This window comes from Babesia bigemina (genome assembly GCF_000981445.1).
Source record: "Babesia bigemina genome assembly Bbig001, chromosome : II".
Lineage (NCBI taxonomy): Eukaryota > Apicomplexa > Aconoidasida > Piroplasmida > Babesiidae > Babesia > Babesia bigemina.
The window spans coordinates 2,480,252-2,499,896 of NC_027217.1; the positions used below are offsets into that span (position 1 = coordinate 2,480,252).

General features: G+C 54.1%; 11 protein-coding genes across 11 annotated transcripts; 8 read left to right on the top strand and 3 right to left on the bottom strand.

Moving 5' to 3' along the window:
* Nucleotides 1-172: 172 nt before the first annotated feature.
* On the top strand, nt 173-1,316 carry BBBOND_0211060 (GTP-binding protein, putative; the record flags this gene model as incomplete). The annotated part of the gene is made up of 7 exons (XM_012912691.1): nt 173-224; nt 268-347; nt 385-483; nt 555-647; nt 683-739; nt 777-964; nt 1,007-1,316. 7 exons carry the CDS (start codon nt 173-175, stop codon nt 1,314-1,316), a joined length of 879 nt encoding a protein of 292 aa, XP_012768145.1.
* A 966-nt stretch (nt 1,317-2,282) lies between these two features.
* On the bottom strand, nt 2,283-4,422 carry BBBOND_0211070 (membrane protein, putative; the record flags this gene model as incomplete). The annotated part of the gene is made up of 3 exons (XM_012912692.1): nt 2,283-3,956; nt 3,992-4,065; nt 4,332-4,422. The coding sequence occupies 3 exons, from the start codon at nt 4,420-4,422 to the stop codon at nt 2,283-2,285; spliced, it is 1,839 nt and encodes a 612-aa protein (XP_012768146.1).
* Nucleotides 4,423-5,133: 711 nt separating this feature from the next.
* BBBOND_0211080 (hypothetical protein, conserved) lies at nt 5,134-6,879 on the top strand (the record flags this gene model as incomplete). The annotated part of the gene is made up of 1 exon (XM_012912693.1): nt 5,134-6,879. The coding sequence occupies one exon, from the start codon at nt 5,134-5,136 to the stop codon at nt 6,877-6,879; it is 1,746 nt and encodes a 581-aa protein (XP_012768147.1).
* A 475-nt stretch (nt 6,880-7,354) lies between these two features.
* Nucleotides 7,355-9,118, top strand: BBBOND_0211090 (hypothetical protein; the record flags this gene model as incomplete). The annotated part of the gene is made up of 1 exon (XM_012912694.1): nt 7,355-9,118. The coding sequence occupies one exon, from the start codon at nt 7,355-7,357 to the stop codon at nt 9,116-9,118; it is 1,764 nt and encodes a 587-aa protein (XP_012768148.1).
* A 166-nt stretch (nt 9,119-9,284) lies between these two features.
* Nucleotides 9,285-10,902, top strand: BBBOND_0211100 (6-phosphogluconate dehydrogenase, putative; the record flags this gene model as incomplete). Its single annotated transcript, XM_012912695.1, has 6 exons — nt 9,285-9,479; nt 9,515-9,559; nt 9,600-9,736; nt 9,771-10,327; nt 10,380-10,765; nt 10,801-10,902. 6 exons carry the CDS (start codon nt 9,285-9,287, stop codon nt 10,900-10,902), a joined length of 1,422 nt encoding a protein of 473 aa, XP_012768149.1.
* Nucleotides 10,903-10,941: 39 nt separating this feature from the next.
* Nucleotides 10,942-11,421, top strand: BBBOND_0211110 (Ribonuclease P/MRP protein subunit; the record flags this gene model as incomplete). The annotated part of the gene is made up of 1 exon (XM_012912696.1): nt 10,942-11,421. One exon carries the CDS (start codon nt 10,942-10,944, stop codon nt 11,419-11,421), a length of 480 nt encoding a protein of 159 aa, XP_012768150.1.
* A 256-nt stretch (nt 11,422-11,677) lies between these two features.
* Nucleotides 11,678-12,170, top strand: BBBOND_0211120 (iron sulfur cluster assembly protein nifU-like, putative; the record flags this gene model as incomplete). Its single annotated transcript, XM_012912697.1, has 2 exons — nt 11,678-12,011; nt 12,049-12,170. 2 exons carry the CDS (start codon nt 11,678-11,680, stop codon nt 12,168-12,170), a joined length of 456 nt encoding a protein of 151 aa, XP_012768151.1.
* Nucleotides 12,171-12,480: 310 nt separating this feature from the next.
* BBBOND_0211130 (ribosomal protein S11, putative) lies at nt 12,481-13,161 on the bottom strand (the record flags this gene model as incomplete). Its single annotated transcript, XM_012912698.1, has 1 exon — nt 12,481-13,161. One exon carries the CDS (start codon nt 13,159-13,161, stop codon nt 12,481-12,483), a length of 681 nt encoding a protein of 226 aa, XP_012768152.1.
* A 614-nt stretch (nt 13,162-13,775) lies between these two features.
* BBBOND_0211140 (Pkinase domain containing protein,putative) lies at nt 13,776-15,674 on the top strand (the record flags this gene model as incomplete). The annotated part of the gene is made up of 1 exon (XM_012912699.1): nt 13,776-15,674. One exon carries the CDS (start codon nt 13,776-13,778, stop codon nt 15,672-15,674), a length of 1,899 nt encoding a protein of 632 aa, XP_012768153.1.
* Nucleotides 15,675-15,886: 212 nt separating this feature from the next.
* BBBOND_0211150 (hypothetical protein) lies at nt 15,887-16,120 on the bottom strand (the record flags this gene model as incomplete). The annotated part of the gene is made up of 1 exon (XM_012912700.1): nt 15,887-16,120. One exon carries the CDS (start codon nt 16,118-16,120, stop codon nt 15,887-15,889), a length of 234 nt encoding a protein of 77 aa, XP_012768154.1.
* Nucleotides 16,121-17,949: 1,829 nt separating this feature from the next.
* Nucleotides 17,950-18,153, top strand: BBBOND_0211160 (hypothetical protein; the record flags this gene model as incomplete). Its single annotated transcript, XM_012912701.1, has 1 exon — nt 17,950-18,153. The coding sequence occupies one exon, from the start codon at nt 17,950-17,952 to the stop codon at nt 18,151-18,153; it is 204 nt and encodes a 67-aa protein (XP_012768155.1).
* Between the last annotated feature and the right edge of the window lie 1,492 nt (nt 18,154-19,645).

The window sequence follows — 19,645 nt, forward strand, 5'->3', positions numbered from 1 at the left end:
AATTTACGGAGCGTTCATCCCCCTCAGTGAGAGTAGACGGAGCTACCGGCACGGCATACGTACTGTAACCTGTCGGTCACCGGTTGTGCTTTTTGCCTGCCAACTAAACCGCTCAACTGGTGCTCCGCCACAAAAGTGAAGGCAGAGTCATCGCCGTGTCCGATGACATCAAATGAACAGTGCTGCAGCGGTCCGTGGGCTGCTCAACAGGCCTACAGTCGCAGGTGAGAACGTATGTGGCTGCGTGCGAACGCATATAATCCTCAGCACCGTACCTGGCACGGCCCTTCGTGAACATATACGACCTGGAAGGCACCACGGAGGCGCCCTTTCTCAGTGAAGCTAATGTAGGTCACTCATACGCAACTCCGCAATTTCCGGCAGATCAGCTATGCGGCCAGACTGTTCGAGAAAAGGGTAAATCCCAACCCCGTATACGTGGCGGACACCGTGGATGATGCGCCCAGACGCAGGACCCCGCAGGTCAGTGGCGCTGCACTGCATGTCGCAACTCACTACCGCCACGAGTTTCAAACGAGGTCATCGGCGCGCAGGTGGCCATACTGGGCCATTCGAACGTCGGTAAGTCCAGCCTGCTGAACTCGCTGCTGTACGGGAAGATGCTCCCGCGGTTCGCCAAGGATGTGGTATGACCGTGGCAAGCCAAGCGCAACCCGTGCAGAGATCGAACGCAAAAATGCTCAAGGAGCCCGTTTTCGCGCCGGTTTCGGACAACCCGGTAAATGCGCGCATAGAAGCGAATGACGCTGGTGCAGGGCCGCACCAGGCACATGTTCACGTTCGACCTGGGCGGCGACTTATCGCTGGTCGATCTGCCGGGATACGGCTACGCCAAGGTGCCAGACGTAAGACAGATGTGCCCGCAAGCGTTCACGTACGCCTCGCAGAACCTCAGGAACGAATGGTCGGTGCTGGTCAACAAGTACCTGACGCAAGCACCCAGGTAAGACAATCGGCACGGAACCAGCAATCAGCGACTGCGCAGCTTGCAGCGCCTTTTGTCGCTCATAGACAGCCACAAGGGCCCGGGGGAACTGGACGTCAAGTTGTGGGAGATGCTACAGGAAATGAGGCTGCCCTTCCAGGTGGTACTCACGAAGTGCGAGGCGCTCAAGCCGCACGAGCTACACCTCGTGTGCCAGCGCACCGTTGAGATGCTCAAGGCGTACGGAGACTGCGTCCACCCGTATGTGCACGCTACGTCCGCGCTTAGACAGCTCGGAATCGCCGAGCTCAAGCTGTCGATAGCACACATCGCATACACACACGCTGCAAAGCGAAATATAGTCCAATGAATGTAAAATTCCTCCAGGACACTGCCGCATTCCTGCGCCACAGAACCCGAGCTCCATAGACAGCACGACGCCAGGCGACCTGCACTGACGGATGTGCTTGTGGCGCCTCCGCACGACACACCCGTCGCAGATTCCTAGCAGTAATAGAGCGTCCGAAATGTGGATGCTCGGTGTGCCCGGGTGGAAAAGCCGCTGAAAACCGCGGCTGATGACCTACCTTGGCGGTGCCCTGGCGTCAGCGCTGTTCGGCTGGGCTGTGATGCGATGGCTGTCAAAACGCCGCAACCGAGGGAGTCACGGGGGACGGTACCTGGCGGCCGTGATTCTGGGACCAGGTGGGTCATTCCGGCCCCCAGCGATGCGGCACTAATCTGTCGCAGGAGGGCATGCATGTGAAATGGGAGAAGTGCTCAGAGCGCTGGACAAGACGAAGTACGTGTTCGCGTTCGTCTGCGGAAACAACGATGACATAACCACTGAACGGATCCTGGAAGAGATACGGCAATCTGATGACGTCAATGTGGTCAGTGGCGGCGTGCCGTTGCGCAGGCTGCCTGTGCCAAAAGGCCATGGCCAACCCGCAATCAAGTCCGTCATGCAGGCTGCATATTCGTTCGTCATCTCATTAGTTACGCTGCTAAAATTGCGGCCAGACGTCGTAGGTGGCAGATATTGTTGCGGACAGCATGCGCAGATCATCACCAACGGGCCGGGCATCGCAGTGCCGCCGTGCTACGCAGCCGTGCTACTAAACGTGAGTCTACACAACAGATAGGAACATGGAAACGCGCAGATCGCAATGGCAGCAAACGTGAAAATAGTCTACATTGAGAGTCTCTGCAGAGTTCAGGATTTGTCGCAGACCGGGAGGCTGCTATATCGCGTTGCGCACACGTTCATCGTCATGTGGCCGCAAGTTGCCGCGAAGTGGCCTCGTGCCTTGTACCTCGGTGAGATCGACAGGCTCTAGAGCCTGACCACTTCATCGAGCTTCTTATCGGCCTTGCCCATTCTATTCTCCAATGTGGAAACTCTCTTCTTGGTTGTAATTACCTCGTTTTGAATGCGCCTAAGCGACCAGAGAGGCGAGCCCTTCTTACGACCGCGCTTCTTGTCTGCGGTGGCCGCGGCTGCATCCTGCGTCGTGCCGGTGGCCTCGGAGGAAGCTATGACCTCGCCGTCCTCGTTCAGGCGCTTGAAGCCCGTCAGTTTGACGCCGCCGTCTTCCCCAGAGTCGGACGCTATCTCGTCGTCAATGGTCTCCTTGTGAGCACTGGTGTCGGCAGGGTCGCCGTTTTCGTCGACAATGTCATAGGAGCCGGTGACGGGAGTATCCTTTTTTGCCGAGGCCGCGCCAGTCTCAGCACCTTCCGAGCTCCCGCTCCCGCTGGTGGCGGCATCTGCGCTGGACTCATCGGTTGAACCCGGCGCGCTGCTTGCCTCCCCCTCCTCGTCCGTCACCGCAGCGTCGGCGTCACTAGAGGCGGTTGTTGAAGCCTCCTGGAGTTCACCTTCGCCATCAGTGTATGTCTTGGTTTCACCTTCTTTGGCCTCTTTGGTTTCACCTTTTGTCGCACTGCTAGACTCAGTGCTGCTGGATCCCTCACCACTAGACTCAGTGCTGCTGGATCCTTCACCACTAGACTCAGTGCTGCTGGATCCCTCACTGCTAGACTCAGTGCTGCTGGATTCATCGCTGTCTGAATCTACACTTCCGGAGTCGACACTGCTGGATCCCTCACTTCCGGAATCAATGCTGCTGGATCCCTCACCGCTAGAATCTACACTGCTACCGGCGGCATCGTCAACAGCCTTAGGGGTGCTTGCGTCCGACTCCGAGGACACGCCTGATGTTGACGTGCTCTCGGCCGGTGCAGCCTTGCTTTCGCTTTCTGCAGTGCCGGACTCAGGACTTGTAGGGATCCCCTCGGTTTCGCCCGTGACGGTGGATCCGCTTGTAGATGGTGGTGCTGAATTTGGTGCGCTCGTAGATGACTCACTTTTGGAACCGCCTGCGGTGCCGTCAACGGCTGACGTCGATTCCACATACGCGGCACTGGGGGCGGCGGTACTCACGGCACCTTCTCCTTTGGCAGCGCCTCTGAAGCGGAAGAACTTCTTTTGCTGTTCGTCGTAGATCCAGCTGATCTTGGTATCAGCGGCGTCCAGCCTGGACATCTCTTCCGGGCCCATGGGCACGAACGAGCTGTCCACAATCTTCACACGGCTCTTTTTGAGCAGGCCTTTAATGTCAGCATCAGACAGCGGCGTCTTGAAGTACAAGTACACCGAGTTCTCAGGGTTGTCACCGTCGCCGAACGTCACCTGGGAACGGTAGAAGTGCAGGGGGTCGCGAATGTCCGCCTTGTAGCGCATGTATTTGGCATTGGGGTCCGTTGATATTTGTGGCGTAGGAAGTTTCGCAGCTTTTTTAGCCTGCTTCGGCTTCTTCGCCTTTTTACCCTTGCCAGCCGCTTTCTTCTTGGTAACGTTGCGCTTTTTGGCACCTGGCTTTGCCTTGCCCTTTGCGCGTACAGCTCCACTTTTTGCGCGTGCAGCTCCGGCCTTTTTGCCTTTTTTGAGCAACTTGCGCGAATCCGACCCTTCCTCTACCGCGCCTTCAGAATCGTGGGCGTAGGGCTGTTGCATTATGTGAGCCAGTGAGGGGAACGTACGGTGCCGGCGGAACCCGCTACACTGTCAGATTCCAAAAACGCTGTATCATACTTTGGTGCGAGGTCCAAGATTCCTGCATGTACATGTCATCCAAAAATACCGGCGTCAATATGCAACAGCATCATCACAAAGCACAACCCTCTGATGTTGCAACAGCGTCAGCACAAAGCACAAGCCTCTGATGTTGCAACAACGTCAGCACAAAGCACAACCCTCTGACGTTGCAACGTCAGCACGATACTTACGAAGCGAAATGAGCTAACGAACGGCGCCGCTTTCGCAAAGCGTTTAACATCATATACAACCTTAATATGCAGCATTATGCAGAACAAAACGTACCAACGATTATGGCGTCTACAGCGGGGCCGGTCAAGCCGTAGCCGGCAAAAGCAAGGATATGAAATAGTCGCAGCAGCTTGAAGGGACCCATCCTTCTCAAACTCGATCTCACGTGTACTGTTGGCACAATGCTCTACAAGCCGTTATGACATCAGCGTGTCTTAAATCACAAAACAACAGTGCTAAGCCGAAATGAGTACGGCAGAGTGATTAGGTGGAGCGTATTTGCAACACCAACAAAATTCGATAACCAAAACAAAACTTAGTCGCCGATGAACTCTAACTGAAGCTGACTGACATTCTACAGTGCCACTAATCTAAAGAGAATTATGTCTGGATACTAAATTCGCGAAAATTTTGAACCGCAAAATTTAGACCAAACTGCGACAGGATACAGCACGCGGTGGAATGCGCGTATAGAAGCCTTTAACGTGCACACATTTTGCTGGTTGCGGCTGTAATGAGGAGGAGCGGCTCCCAGCCGCCAACGTGCGGTGGTCAACTCCGTAACCAGTGGAAATGGGAGCTATAAACAGCTAGGAAGGCAACATTATTGTCGACACATTGCGCTCTAAATGTCAATTGAATGTAGTGGCGGTTGATGGGAGGGCGCGCGGACGCTTTGGGAGCGGCACGACAGTGGAATCCAGACACTCGGGGGAGTGCCATTGAGTCAGCCGGCGAAACTCGTACGTGCACTAAATTCTACCGAGATCCGATCGGATATTACGAGGGCGATCCTGGGTTGGGCCCAGGGATGCCCGGAATCGCAAGCGTCCGGCCGGCGCCTACACAGGCCTAGATGCCTCTGAAGACATCTAAAATCGCAACAAGGCTGGTCATCGCTATATGCGCGGTAGCTGCATGCTGTTACAAACCTTGTGTTGGCTTGTACGTTCCGCATAGTGCGCCAAAAGATGGGATTCTGTCAGCAGTCAACGCCTGGGCTGCACCTGGATTCCTCGCGGCAGCCGCATACGGCTCTCCACCCAGGCATGCCAAACATCGCAACGCTCGTCTGAGGCTCACATCAAGCCGAAACGTGCACTGGTTGCCCGTGAACGACGGGGGCGGTGGCGAAAGCTACCCATTAGTCGGAAGTGGTACCCGCAATGGCCGCAACGACGCCCAATATCGCAATTTCGCGCTGTACGCGAAGCCGGTCATCAGCGATCACAGCTACCCGCGATCTAGGATACCGAGACACGCCACTGTGGACTACGAAAACCTGCTGAGGTCGCACGATCCCGAGCAAATCAACTACAACACGCGGCTGAGGGACATGCCGGGGGTGGACATGGGCGCCTTGGACAATGTCTACGGGCGCATTTTCGATCGCAGGGTGCTGATTAAGCAGCTGCGGTACTTCCTGGAACGGGACGAGTTCCACTCCATCAAGCGGCTCCTCAGCGAGAACAGGCTGGTGCTCACCAAGGAGGACTGCAAGCGGTTCGTCGACGACGTGGACCACCTGCTGCAGGTGCGGCTGGGGTACCAGGAGCCTACGGACGAGAATATGGAGCAGACTATGCCGTTCCTGGTGGCCCGGTACGTGCTGCAACACCTCATCCCGCAAGACAGGCAGACGCTCAGCTGCTACAGGTGGCTCGAGCCGAAGGAGGCGCCAGCCGACGTGCCGGAGTACACCGAGGACTACGAGGAGCCGAAGGGCACCCCCGAAAAGCCAGCGAGAGTCGAGGATACCGTGGCGTACCGGAAGATCATGAAGCGGCTGCGCACGGTGCAACCCGAGCTGCGCCTCAAGGTCATGAAGGAGCTGTTCCTGCGCCTGTACCGGGCGAAGCGCAACAAGCTCTTCGAGTGCCTGTGGAAGTACCAGAGGCTGAAGCCCAACGCCGAGGTGTGGCGAAAGCGGAAGGTTCGCAACAAGGTCAACATCGACCGCGTGTCGCCGTTCCTGTCCAGGCCCACCAGGTGTACTGAGGAGATGGTGAAGGAGTACACGGGGCACTTCGAGGAGGCTGTCAACAAAGGCGACCTGGCGACCGCCTGCAGACTGCTGAAGCGGTATGTGCGGCGCATCGACTGGAAGAACAACATGCGCCTCATGCTCAAGTTCAAGGACCTGTTCGGCGAAATGCACAGGTGCAGGAAGTACAGCCTCGAGGCGCTCCGTAAGCTGCGGATCCTCTACTGGTCCACGGTCAAGTTCAGGAAGGTGCTCATCAAGATCAACGAGCCGGCCATGGTGCACGAGGCGGGCAAGACCATGAAGGAGCTCTACGAGGAGCAGCTGCAAAACTGGCGCGAACGCACGCGGGCGAAGAACGACGAGCTCATGCGGCGCCGCGGAATAGACATGGACAAGGTGCGCGACTTCTCCAACATATACGGCTTCGACTGGGTGCCCATCCTGTACCCCGAGGAGTACGAGGCTGGGATCAAGGCGCAGGAGGAGCGCCTCAACAAACTGAGAAGGAAGGCGCAGTGGGTCAAGGACGAGCTGCAGAGGAGGCGGATCCGCGAAATGGGCGAAGGCGACGAGCCCGTGCGCAAGAAGGGGAAGACGCCGACGCTATGGATCTAGCCGGCCGTTGCGGTCGCCAGTTGCCTGCTATGGCCCCTCCAAACGAACCAGCAGAAAACCAACACCAGCTAACCAAAAGTATTACACATCTGTATTCTGGTGGCGACCTCCGCGAACAGACAGGGGGTCCTTCTCGGGCAGCAGGTGTGTAACCTGCTAGGTCCGAGGCGGATCGACACATGGTTCCCGCAATGTGCCGACAAGCACATTGCGTACGATGTCCAAATTGTACGTGATGCGGACTGGACCGCCTCAGCGGCTCGGGCGGATACCGTGATCCGTAACATCGCGCAGTGACAGCCCAGCGCCAAACCGCCGTAATGGGCGAACAACGCTGCCCATGTAACTCGCAGGATTTACATGGGGCAGCTACATCGTACCGTAAGCCAATAGGCCCTATGAGCTCAACAGACCGGGATTTGGCGGAGGAAGGTCGTCGCTCAGTCGGTCAGACAGCACAAACATCTGTGGCGAAATGGCGGCCTATACGGGCAAGAAATCGTACAGGAGCGCCGTGCAGTCGCTGGTGATCGACATCGGCCATGGATACGTACGCGGCGGCTCCGCTGGTGAAAGCCAACCGAGATGCATATGGCCGGCAGCGGTGGGAGCGGGGGGCGACCACGACATCTTCCCGCTCGTGGAGAACAGCAACTACCGGCACTCGCAAGTCAGGATGCTGCGCAGGGTGATGGTTAACCTCTCAGGCGATCCGCTGATTGAAATCGACAAGAATGCGTACCTCCGAGCCATCCGCGGCACCTTCGGCGACAGCCGCGTGCTAGATCGCAGGCTGCTGAACGCTGCAGCCGCAAGGCCTTCGCAAGTCGGGAACGGCCCTGACGTAGTCACCATGGGAATCACAACCGCGCCGCGTGACTGCTGGGACCCGTTCAACTGCCGGAGCCTCTCGGCAACCCATCGCAAAATCTTCACCAGGCTCGACGAGGTCTGCCTTGAGCGAATCGTCAGCGGCCTCAACCGCTGGAACAACGTCTCCAGCGGCATGGGGGAGCAGGAGAACGCGCGGCCGCTGTTCCTCGTGGAGAGCAACCAGAGCAGCGTCGCAGTGCGGGAGCAACAGATGGAACTGGTCATGGAGCAGATGAACTCCCCGGGCATATACTTCGGCCAGGGCAGTGCCCTGGCGTGTTACGCCTTCGGGGCCAAGAGCGGCCTCGTTATCGACGTTGGTGCGGCGACGACGTCGCTGGGGCTGGTTGCGGAGGAGGGCATATTCGCGTTCCGCGAGTATTTCGTGGGGGGCGACCACGTCGACGCGCTGATGTACATGCTGCTGAAGGAGTGCGACAAAAAAACGCTGAACGCCGTGCTGCACCACCCCTCGTACTCCCTCGGCACTGCGCTGCGCGAACACATGAACGACGACTACCTCCCGAGGGCCTTGGCAACACGCATCTGGCACCACGAGTTCGACCCCAGGCACTTCTACATACAGGAGAAGCTCAGGGCGCTGAAGGAATCGGTCATACACGCCGCGTCGTGCCCCATCTTCTCCGCAGACTCGCACGCCGATTCCAGGTACAGCGACATCACGACCGCGCTGATGCCCAAAAAGAGAGAAAACGCATCAGCCGCGTCTAGTGCAGAGACGGTGCTGCCCGACGGGACGCCCATGGTCATCGACGTATACAAGCGGAGGCCGGCGCGACACGCAGCGAAACGTAGCAAGAAGTGGATGTGGCCGCCCTTGCAGCCGACGGTGGATCCGAGTGAAGACAGCAGAGGGCCGCCTCAGGAAGGGGAGAAGCGCCTGCAAAACATCGCCGCCGACAGCGTCATGGCAGTAGCCTCAGAGATACTCTTTGACACCGCCGCGGTCGCTGCGCGGCTGCCGATAGACGTCGGGCGCTTCAAGGGCATATACAAGTCGTTCGAGGAGATGGCGATCGGGGAAGGGTTGCAAAATGCGGACGTGTTCCGGAACCTCGTGGTGGTCGGAGGGTGCGCAAACATGCCGGGGTTCACACAGCGGCTGGCCTACGACTTCCAGCACTACTCGCAGGACGCGCAGTTCCCCGTGCAAGGGGTGGACTACCGCCTGCTCAACCCCGTCGTGAAGCATAACCGCTCCGTGTCCAGCTGGATGGGCGCCTCGATCCTGGCCAGCCTCAGCACGTTCGACTCGAGCTGGATCTCGGCGGACGAGTACCGCGAGCATGGCAAGAACATATGCAGGCGGAAGGGGTGCTTCAACTTCATCCAGCACGGAAATTAGGGCGCGCGTTGCAGTAGACACGCTCGCCACATAACCATAGTCTAATGTGTTAAAATACGCGATACTGCACCAGCTGTTCGAACACTCCGCCGCCGCCGCCGTGGAAGGACACCGGTGTGTAGTGGATGGCACACCCACTTACATTATCCCGAAAATGTGCTTCCACATGGGCAAGCCGTCCTTCGAAATGACGTCCGAATTCGGCGTCATTGGGCTGGGCGTCATGGGTTCCGCCTACACGCAGAATCTCGCATCGCGGGGGATTCCTGTCGCCGCCTGGTCCATCCAGCAGCACGAAACCCAGAAGATGATGGAACAGAACATCCCCAACCTTCAGCTGTTCAGCTCGCTGCCTGATTTCGTAAGCGTGGAGCCGTGTCGCTCAACAACGCGCAGGTTAAAAGCCTGAAGCGGCCGAGGAAGATTATCATGCTCATCACGGTAGGGCACATGCCGCGTGAATACGCGTAATCCCCTGCAGGCTGGAAAGGCAGTGGATCAGACCATCGATTCGCTCATAGGACTGCTCAGGGAGGGCGACATTCTGCTCGATGGAGGCAACGAGTGGTACGAGAACACCGTCAGGCGGCTGGCACGGTGCGCCGAGCGCGGCATACAGTACGTCACTGGAACGTAACGACATATGGCGCAGCTACTGCGGGGTGGGAATTAGCGGCGGCGAACGTGGCGCTCGCGAGTCGCCATGCATGATGTTCGGAGGGCAGCCCGAGGACTACGAGGCAGTGCGCCCCTTCATCGAGCAGGAGCCGGGGCGCTCCTTCTACGTCGGACCCGGCGCCAGCGGCCACTACGTCAAAATGGTGCACAACGGCATCGAGTACGCCATCATGCAGGTGCTCTCGGAGGTGTACATGATCATGCGGGACATTTTCGAGCTGCAGCTGGACAGCATCCACCAGATCCTCGCCGAGTGGGACCAGGGCGACGTCGGCTCGTTCCTGCTCGGCATCACCGCGAACATCCTGCAAGTGAAGGCCTCCGACGGAGTCACCTATCTGGTCGACAAGATCGTGGATTCCAGCGGCGCCAATGGCACCGGCAAGTGGACCGTCAAGGAGGCGCTGGACCTGGGTGTCCCGGTGCCAACCATCACCACCGCCGTCGAAATGCGCCACGCAAGCAACTCGTTCAGGAGCACCGTGGTGATGTCCAACAAAAAAATCAAAGAGGGGCACAGCATCTCGGAAGGTAGGTCAGGTTGCAGTTCATCTGCCTCCGGACACCGTTCATCGCACTGCAGGCGACCTCCGGAGAACGCTGTTCGGGTGCATCATCGTCTGCTTCGCGCAGGGCATTTCGCTGCTCATGAAGGCGTCGGAGAACTTCGGCTGGGGGCTGGACATGGGCAAGATCTGCAGAATATGGAGCAGTGAGTTCGCGATCATCACGCCGCTGACACGTGCAGAGGACGCCATCATCAGCTGCAAGCTTCTCGAGCCCATCAGCGAGGCCTTTGAGGAGAACGAGACCCTCGCCAACCTGCTGGAGCACCCGGACATCCGCGCGAAAATCGGAGACTCCGTCGAGTCGTGGAGGAAGGTCTGCAAGGCCTGCCTCAACTACAACCTCAGCGCGCCGGCCATCATCGCAAGCCTCCAGTACATCCAGACGATGTCCTCCATGAACGTAGGTGCCGCAAGCACGGAGCTAATCTGACGCAGCTTGGGCACAACCTCATACAGGCGCAACGTGACTACTTCGGCGCCCACTGCTTCACACGCAACGACGGACCTGGAAAACACCACTACAACTGGGTACAATAATTCACGTATTTTACGTACAACCATTTAGCGCGAGCGTTGATGGGCCGGCGCAAAAACCGCTGGGTACTGGCGAAGGTCAATCTACAGGATCAGACCCAGGAAGCCGCGGCGTCGGCGCGCATATTTACGCGGGAAGCTTTCGACACCGAAATCACGCGCATCTGCGACGTGCTTTTCGGCAGCATCGGAGGGGGATACGTCGCGGACGCGACCAACGTCGTCCTCGTCAACGAAACGGAATCCCTCGTGCTTCTGCAGACGAAACGGTGCTTCCTGCCTAAAGTCATTTGTGTGCTGCGCTGTCTAGAGCGCGTGCAAAAGGTCCCCGTGACGGTTGACGTGCTGCACATCGGCGGGACTCTGCATCAGTGCAAGAAGCTGCTCTTCTCCAAGCTGCTCAGAACTTTGTCGCAGCTCCAAGCGCTCACACTGGGGCAATCGGCACCTAAACCGGCGTTCACTCACAAAACGTTGGAGGCGATAAAGGAGGTCGAGAAGCTACGAAATCCGACGACCTAAAGGCGGTAGACAGCCTAGGCAAGCTATAAGCGAATTCAGGATCACAAAACCCTGTTCCCTAAATTCAAACGCTCCGAAATCAAGTCACATACACATCGCTAAGCAACGCGCATATCGGCCACCTTTTTTCAAATTTTTTCAAATTGGGTCTTCGCAACTGTTAGTCGCATCCAATCAGGTGTGATTGAAGCTGGCATATGTGAATCAGCGTTACGGTTGCTAAATCTGAGTTCGTATTTGGATAAGGGCATTCAAGATGGTCTCATCAACGGTCTACTGCACTCCCAAATCACTCGTTAGAGTGTGCAGGCGGTTCTACAGCCCGGAGGTGAAGGACCACTTCTACAAGCCACGCAACGTCGGAAGCTTCGACAAAAACGATCCCAGGGTCGGGACTGCCGTGGTAGGAAAGGCGGCGTGCGGCGACGTCATCAAGTTCCAAGTCAAGGTGGAGGATGGCGTCATCAAGGATGCATGCTTCAAAACCTTCGGCTGCGGGTCGGCGATTGCGAGCAGCTCGTACGTGACTGAGCTCATCAAGGGCAAGACTTGCGCCGAAGCCGCTGCGATTAAAAACACCGACATAGCAGGTAGGAACGCAACGGAATACGTAACATTGCCTCGCAGAGGTCCTCAGCTTGCCACCCGTCAAAGTGCACTGCAGCCTGCTGGCGGAGGACGCCGTGAAGATGGCGCTCAAGAACTACGAGGAAAAGAACAAACTGAACACGCCGAAGGAAGACGCGTGAGGATCAGCGCATTGATGGCAATCGAGTCGTCGACTGGTGCGGTACTGTGCCGTCGAACTGCTCGCCAGGGAGGTGGATGCCACCTGCACTAATTTATCTAGGTTGCCTAACCACTGTGTGTTGCAGCCAATGTGCGCCTGCTGTGCGTAACCATCACTTTGTGGCCAAAGGCGCGCCATCTGCATGTTCCGGTGCACCGACCGTGCGCGGTGGACCTGGAATACACGTGTATCGTAACATTATTACGCTGAACTGTGACTGTAATCTACTAGTCAGTCGGTATTCCCCATCGGTGCATTGCGTGCGAAGGTTATACCCTCCTGCGGCGCCTAGGGCGCACTGAGTTTATGCCCGTCTTGGGGAGGCGTGGCTCGTGTATCAGCTGGCCAACCTGCAGGCCCTCTGCCTGGAAGGCTTGCAGCACCGTCTCTATCCGCATAAGCCTGCGGAATTTGACGTCGACGGCAAAGACCCCCAGGCGTTTGCACTTCTTGGCCATGTTCTCACCGATGCGATATGCGCAGCGCTCAGTCTGCTGCTGCTTCTTGTTGATGCCGACATTGCCAGCGAACGATCCAAACACTGTGCGCTTGTCACGGCTGCGATTCACCAGCTGCGCATGTACGTTGTTCTTGGAGGTGGTGAGCACCAGCATGAAGCGGTCGGTGGGTAGCGCGATGAAACCGTGGCTGTTGCGGTCCACGTTGTGGAACTCGGGCAGGCCGCCGTACTTCTTGTAACGCTGAAGGTGGCCGGGAAAGTTTTTCAACTCGGCCTTCGTCAACATCCGGTTCTTGCCCGGCAGAGCAGAGGTGATGGCGTTCAGCTTAGCGGCGCTGCCGGCGGCGAACTCACGTCTTAAAATCGACTGAGTCCACGAGGTTGCGATAGAGGAACATCCTAACTTAAATCCAGGTTCCGGATGACATTGTGGTTGGCTCGAACTTGGCACAGCGCCAAACAGTCGGCGTGCATAATTGCAAAATCTCATCAAGACGCTGGTTCAAAGTATCCTAAGCACTTCAAATGATCCAGAATTGGTATCCGTAACACATTTATCGGTGCTAATATAACTTACATTTCCGTGTGATGATTAATTTGGTTGCAATGGTACGAACAATGTCTGCGAACTGACCGGATCCACTTCCTCGATACACGATTGGCGTGGACAAGCGACACTCGAGATTCTACACCACTATTGAGATGCTGCAACCAGGCACTGATGGTCAGCCGGTAGCGAATTTACTATGAAGGTGCCCAGGTCATACATCGACCATGTGTAGCACCGGAGACAATCCGCTGGAGGACGTCAGTGTCTGCTGCAAAGTTTACAGCCACCACGCCAAACACAAAAATATGCAGTTTTGAGCATAACAGTACGACGAAGACGGTTTCCGAATCAATTTCGCGCCACACATACCAACACCCCTTTTGCACATCGCTGCCTGGCATGTAGGCGGCGTGACTCGCGGCGGCCCCTCTCAAAAAATTTTTAACAATGTGATTCGGAACGTCACTACCCATCGAATAAGTGTATGCGGTGTACAATACTAGACAGGGCTCTTTAGCCGACGGAAGGTGTGCCTCGGCACTCGACATCCTATAATGGCGACCCATTTCTCCAGCTCCGCCAGCATATTGCTCATACAGAGCATATATGGATCCTGGAACAGCAACTGGCTGCTGGCGCCGGTGGAGGCGGCGCTTAACGCGTCGCGGACGGTCACGCTGAACGACCTTCCAAACGCGACAATGCCACTCAAAGAATCGGCCATCGACGGGCCTATTCAAGGCGCACTCAAGGATAATGAAGTCATGTTCCCAATGTACAAGTTGGAGCAATGTAGCACGTACGACTACATCGGCATGGATTTCCCCCGGGGAAGGCCACAATGCAATTCGCAGGACCATGACCACGACGACGACTTTGACCTGGTGGACGGGATAATAGCATCCTCCTCCACTTTGCACGGGAGTCCATACGCGTCAAATATACGCTTCCGGCAGTGCAAGGTCGAGGCAACCGACCAAGGGGATACGGTGGTAATCACGGACGGGGTCATATATGACGTTACCAAGATGATGTTTTACATCAATGCGCAGCTGTCGAGCGCCGCTGTCGCAGCTATTTTCGCGTACCTTGCAATCACACTGTGTGGGTTGTACCGTTTCATAGAGCTGTTGCGGGACTACGCACATGGATGTACGTGCCGTATATGCCGGCGGGAGTTCAGGCTGGTGCGGCCCATCGAGGGCGGAGCGAACGGGAAAATACATCTCGCGCGATTCGTGGGTGCGAAGTGCAACTTCGACCTCGAGGTGATACTGAAGAGCATACCCGTGGGGGACGTGTCTAGCATATCGGTCACGCAGGAAGAGTGCCGCAAGCTGCTCAGCCTGAACCACAGGTACGTCATGAAGTACTACGACGACTTCATCCACCGCGAGTGGGGATGGAACCCGCTTGGTCGCGCCACGCTGTACTGTGTCATCGTGACGGAGTTTTGCGAACGCGGAAGTCTGGCCGACCTCATCGAGCAGGAGTACGACACCTTCACGGAGGAGTACATCGTCACCTTGTTCAAGAAAATCGCAAAGGCGCTCAAGTACATCCACGAGCAATCGGTAATACACCGAGACATCAAAAGCCCCAATATCATGTTGAAAGCAAATAATGTAGTACGACTTGGTGATTTCGGACTGTCGGACACCTTCGCGACGAAAAGGTCACGGAGGCAAGCACGCCGTGTCAACATACTCGAAATAGCGGCCAAAACTAAGATCAATGCTAACCGGAGGGCCAAAGCGCCCATGGAAAGCCATGCGGATAGCTCACCGTCAAGCGTGTCACTGTCGACGCCAAGTCAAAACACGGATAGTGATTGCAAAGGCCCTTCAACGCCGAAGAACGATAAATTCGTCACCTACAGCAACGTGGAAGATGCGTCATCAACCAATACGTCTGTAGGGCGAGGTATGCACAGCGACGGGGAGACAACGTACGAGCTGTCAGATTGGGTCTCGCCGTTCAGCTCAGGAGAACTCGATGATTGTGCAGACACCGCGGCAGAGGATCACGATGTTCCAAACCCGGTGATAAATGCCACTAGCTGCCGTCGCGAGAAGACGCAAAGCACACTGGCCTTCTACGAGGAAGGCTCCTCCAACCAGAAGCCCATAGGCACACATTGCTACATGGCCCCGGAGAGCATCAAAAAGTGCGTCTATGGCAGGGCAGGCGACATCTGGGCTCTGGGCTGCGTGCTATTGGAGATGTGTAGCGGTGTGTTTATGTGGGAGCTGACTTACAACCTCGGCGAATGCCCCGAAAACGTCCCTATACTCGTCTCGCAGCTGCCACCAATGATCTCCAGGAGCACGAGAGTGCTAATTTCCAGGATGCTGTCGGTAGATCCGAAACTGAGGCCTTCAGCAGCTCAGGTGCTCAAGTCGCCTGCCGTCAAAGGAATCACGTCCAATCGTGCAACGCAGGATCCGAGATGAGTCCCCGTGCAACCCACATCACGAACACCAAATATTGTATCTAATCATTGACGTAGCAGTCTCAGAGATTATGTGCGTGCCCTAGTGACCGGTGACCGAGATAGTGCTGCTTTGTAAACGGCTCCAGTCACTCTGGGTGTTTATATGAGATGTACTACGTTGATTTTGCTGTAGCTTCCAAAATGCCGATATGGCAAGTGTCTCGTTGACTATTACTGCAGATTCTTCGGCGCATTACGACCGTAAAGCTCGTATATGTCCGGAGCATCATACGAGTCATCCTTGGGAACGTTAAACAAAACAGTACTGAAGTTGTACTTAACCTGCTCAAAAGGCCACTTCCTGGCGTCTATCATAGCTAACACTATCAACGAGATGCACACGGCAGCGGCTAGGCAGCCGAGAGCTATGCCAATATTTGTTTTTTTTTGCTCCTGGTCAGACATCCCCGCACAGCAATGAACGACGTACCTCGACGGTGGGCGTGACACGTGAAACGCAATAAGCTCTGCGTTTTTAGGTATAACGTGTATGATATACCAAATACACCGCCCGCTGCCGATTAGAGGAAAGGAACGTTGGACATCGCCAGCCCTGTGTCTATGCATGACATGACAGGCGATGACAGATCCAAGGCACCACGACGGTAATCGTGCGTAATCGTTCTCTGCTGTGTAGCACGGAACGCGCTAATGCGTTACCAAGACGTGAAGTGTTGGATTCCACGTCAGTGCTGCGTGTTGAACGCGAGGCAGGAAAGGTGAGATGTGACTTGGCGGAATAACACACGGAATCTCATGTGGCGTTGTGGGATTTCGACGGCATATTTTGTGAGTGCAATCACTTAGTCCATTGCGTGTGATATAGGACATTGCCGAACGCCGTTTGCCTTAATAGAAAGATGCGTCGCACACAGAACGTCTGCATTTACCGACCTTCTGCGGACAATTGGGTATTATAATGCGCCACTGAATTATTATTGCGGCATACATAGACATCTGACGTGTCAGGTCGTTTGTAAAGCCTTCGGCTCTGTTATTTTAGATGTCGCACGTCGTCGCTGCCTTGATTCGTGATTCCGACAGCTTTAAGCACTAATCATCAGCACAGATGAATAATAAATGGTGCTTTTATTTAGGAAACGCGTGCCAAGCATCCACTGTTCAGTATCTGTTGCCTACACCGCTTTCCGTTGCCTCGTAACGGAGTGGCTTCCTCTGAATACCGCACTAACGGCGACAACATTTGTGCCACATTTAAAATTATATTAACGATATCCATTTTTAAGCTACAGAAGTAACTCAACATCATGGCTTCACCCGTCGTCAACGGCCGCCGTTTGCATATGCTCAGTACGGCGTGGATAGGACAGAACAGTAATTATCCGTCATGTGTCTGATTTTGGACGTAAAAACCCATCAACCTGGTCCAACATTCACCGCCGGAGAACTATTTCATGCTCTTTTGCGAGACGTTATATCCTTCTCATGTCCATTGCTGAGCTGTTGCCGGCGTTGATGCCTGCTCAACGCTGATGGTACGCCTAGAATATAGTTCAAATCTTGCAATAAGCAGTATTTAGTTACGCAGGCCAGCAGCTTATCCGAAATCCTTGCGAACAGACTCTTGCAAATGAATACATTCGGCGTCCACTTTTAAACCTAACGCTACAATCTCCACTGTCTACCGATCTGGAAATGGTCGACCAAAAAAACGACCTTCCAATGTGAAATGAGATTCCAAAATGCCATTTATGTTCCAGAATAAGGAAAGCAATTCAATATAGGTATGTAAGAATACGTTCTACGTATTCGCATGCTTCATTATGTATGTAAGACCTAATCAGCGTAACAGCATACGTCACTTTAAATTAGAAGAGACAATGCAACAGTATGAAGATGTGTCTGACAGAATAAGCGACATTACACATTGCCACTACCACAGCATCTCGTTGAGTAGAGACGAACTCTGTATTATATATTTAACAGTACTGAAGACGCGAAATGGACCAGCAGTTGTAATACATCCAATTATATGTTGTCGCAGTGAAGTTGACCTGTGTCTTATATCTTCATATAACGATCTACGCATGCGTCTAGTGGTATCCGGTGATAACGGATAGACAGACTTCCCTAGGTTCCTCGGCTACCATAGCTGTCTACAATGCGCTCTGTCAATTTGTAAGGATTTGAGCCGTACTAATTTGCAAAGGTAATTGGAGGTGAGTAGTGCCGCCTCTCACAACATCAGGTAGCTCGTTTATCGCACTGCAAGGATGAGTAAAGACAGTAATAATAATGCGGACATGCCAGGTGCCGTAATTGCATTCCTCAGCCTCTTTTTGATGCTTGTCGGTATGGCGGTAGTAACGATGATTTATCACGGAATATGGCCCTTCGAGAAAATCCACAACGAGCTATACGGCGTATCGGATATATCTGACCCTTACGAGCGGTTCCCGGCGAAAGACCAGTATTAGGTTTACCTGTACGACTCATAATTCTAGTATCGCAATTGTTGTACGATTGGAATGCAGTGATTACGATTCTTTTCTGTTCTTAGATGGTTCAGCCAGAGCGTAGGATTTCAGCACTCCTTTAGTGCATACTGATCGTCACTCCAACGGTCTCATTTGGGTCGATCGCAGTTGCTCAAAAACACGAACAATAATAGAACAGATGTCGGGCGATGTTGGCATTTCAATCTCCGTTTCACTCGTTAAAACAATCACTTGTATCTAGCAGATTTCGTCAACGTTGCTCCGACAACCTTTGGCCTGTACTATTTTGCATGTTATGATACTTCTATGGCTTCATTAGCATATATAAACGTATATGTAACGTCAAAATCCGTATGTGTGTGTTTTACGCAGTATTATTGCGGTTTCACCGCGTAATCTTAGCTCCGTTCCACCGCGTTTGTTTAATTTTAAACTCATTTACCTGATATGCACTTATAACCAATGCAATCGATCATATGCTGAGTGGCGTTACCACAATTATCAATATTATTAAACTGCTCAAACGTATAATTACCCCACTGGCACTCTTATGGTTCTTCGCATAACCAATCGTTGTATTACAGTAACTCACGGAACGCGGGAGGTTATTTCATCATTTGAATCTACCAGTTAGTGACAGATATAGCTGAAATATGTGTATTTACAGCATTCTGCACGATTATGTTACGTGCAAAACGAATAGGACATAATTAGTCAATTGACATTTTCCAGTAATGCAGCCATCAGCATAAAACAGGGAAACGATGGTACAGAAACCCGGATTATGCAAAGATGTGGAGCTAGAAATTTGTTTATACATCATTAAGGTGCACGTATATCGAAAGTATCCTTAGTTTTAAGCTGCTGCAACTGAAGGTGCATTGTCACCAGAGTACCCACTGCACAACTCTGTAACACACGTTTCATCTATATATCTCATCACAAAGTAACTAATAGAAATACAGTTGCAGTAGTCTTTGCCTGATATATACATTTCATACAGCGATGTGTTCTGAAGCTCCAAAATGTTACGGCAAAACTACCTTCCGTAACTGGTGAAACTTGTTCACAAGACTATGCACCCAGTCTGCGTTACGTCTGAAGTCGGCTACTATGTGTTACGTTATTGGTTGTACAGATCATAGCGAGATCTTCGGAAGACGTGCCATTCGTTACGTGGTATATACGGCATCTGCCTGATTATCGGGGCGTTACCACGCTACCGTATATTTATACTTATTACGCGACTAACTTTTTTTGTCATAACAACGCTACGTTTTTATTATTGTTACTCGCACTGTTGAACGCAGTACGAAGCAGTGTACAAAGCGTTACAATCCCAGGACATCTGAACTGTGATGACGGTTGATGTATAGACAACCATACACCGACCACCTACATTGGCATATACATCATCTACCAACGTATACGCTATTCGACGTAATACAACCATCTATGATTACAAAATTGT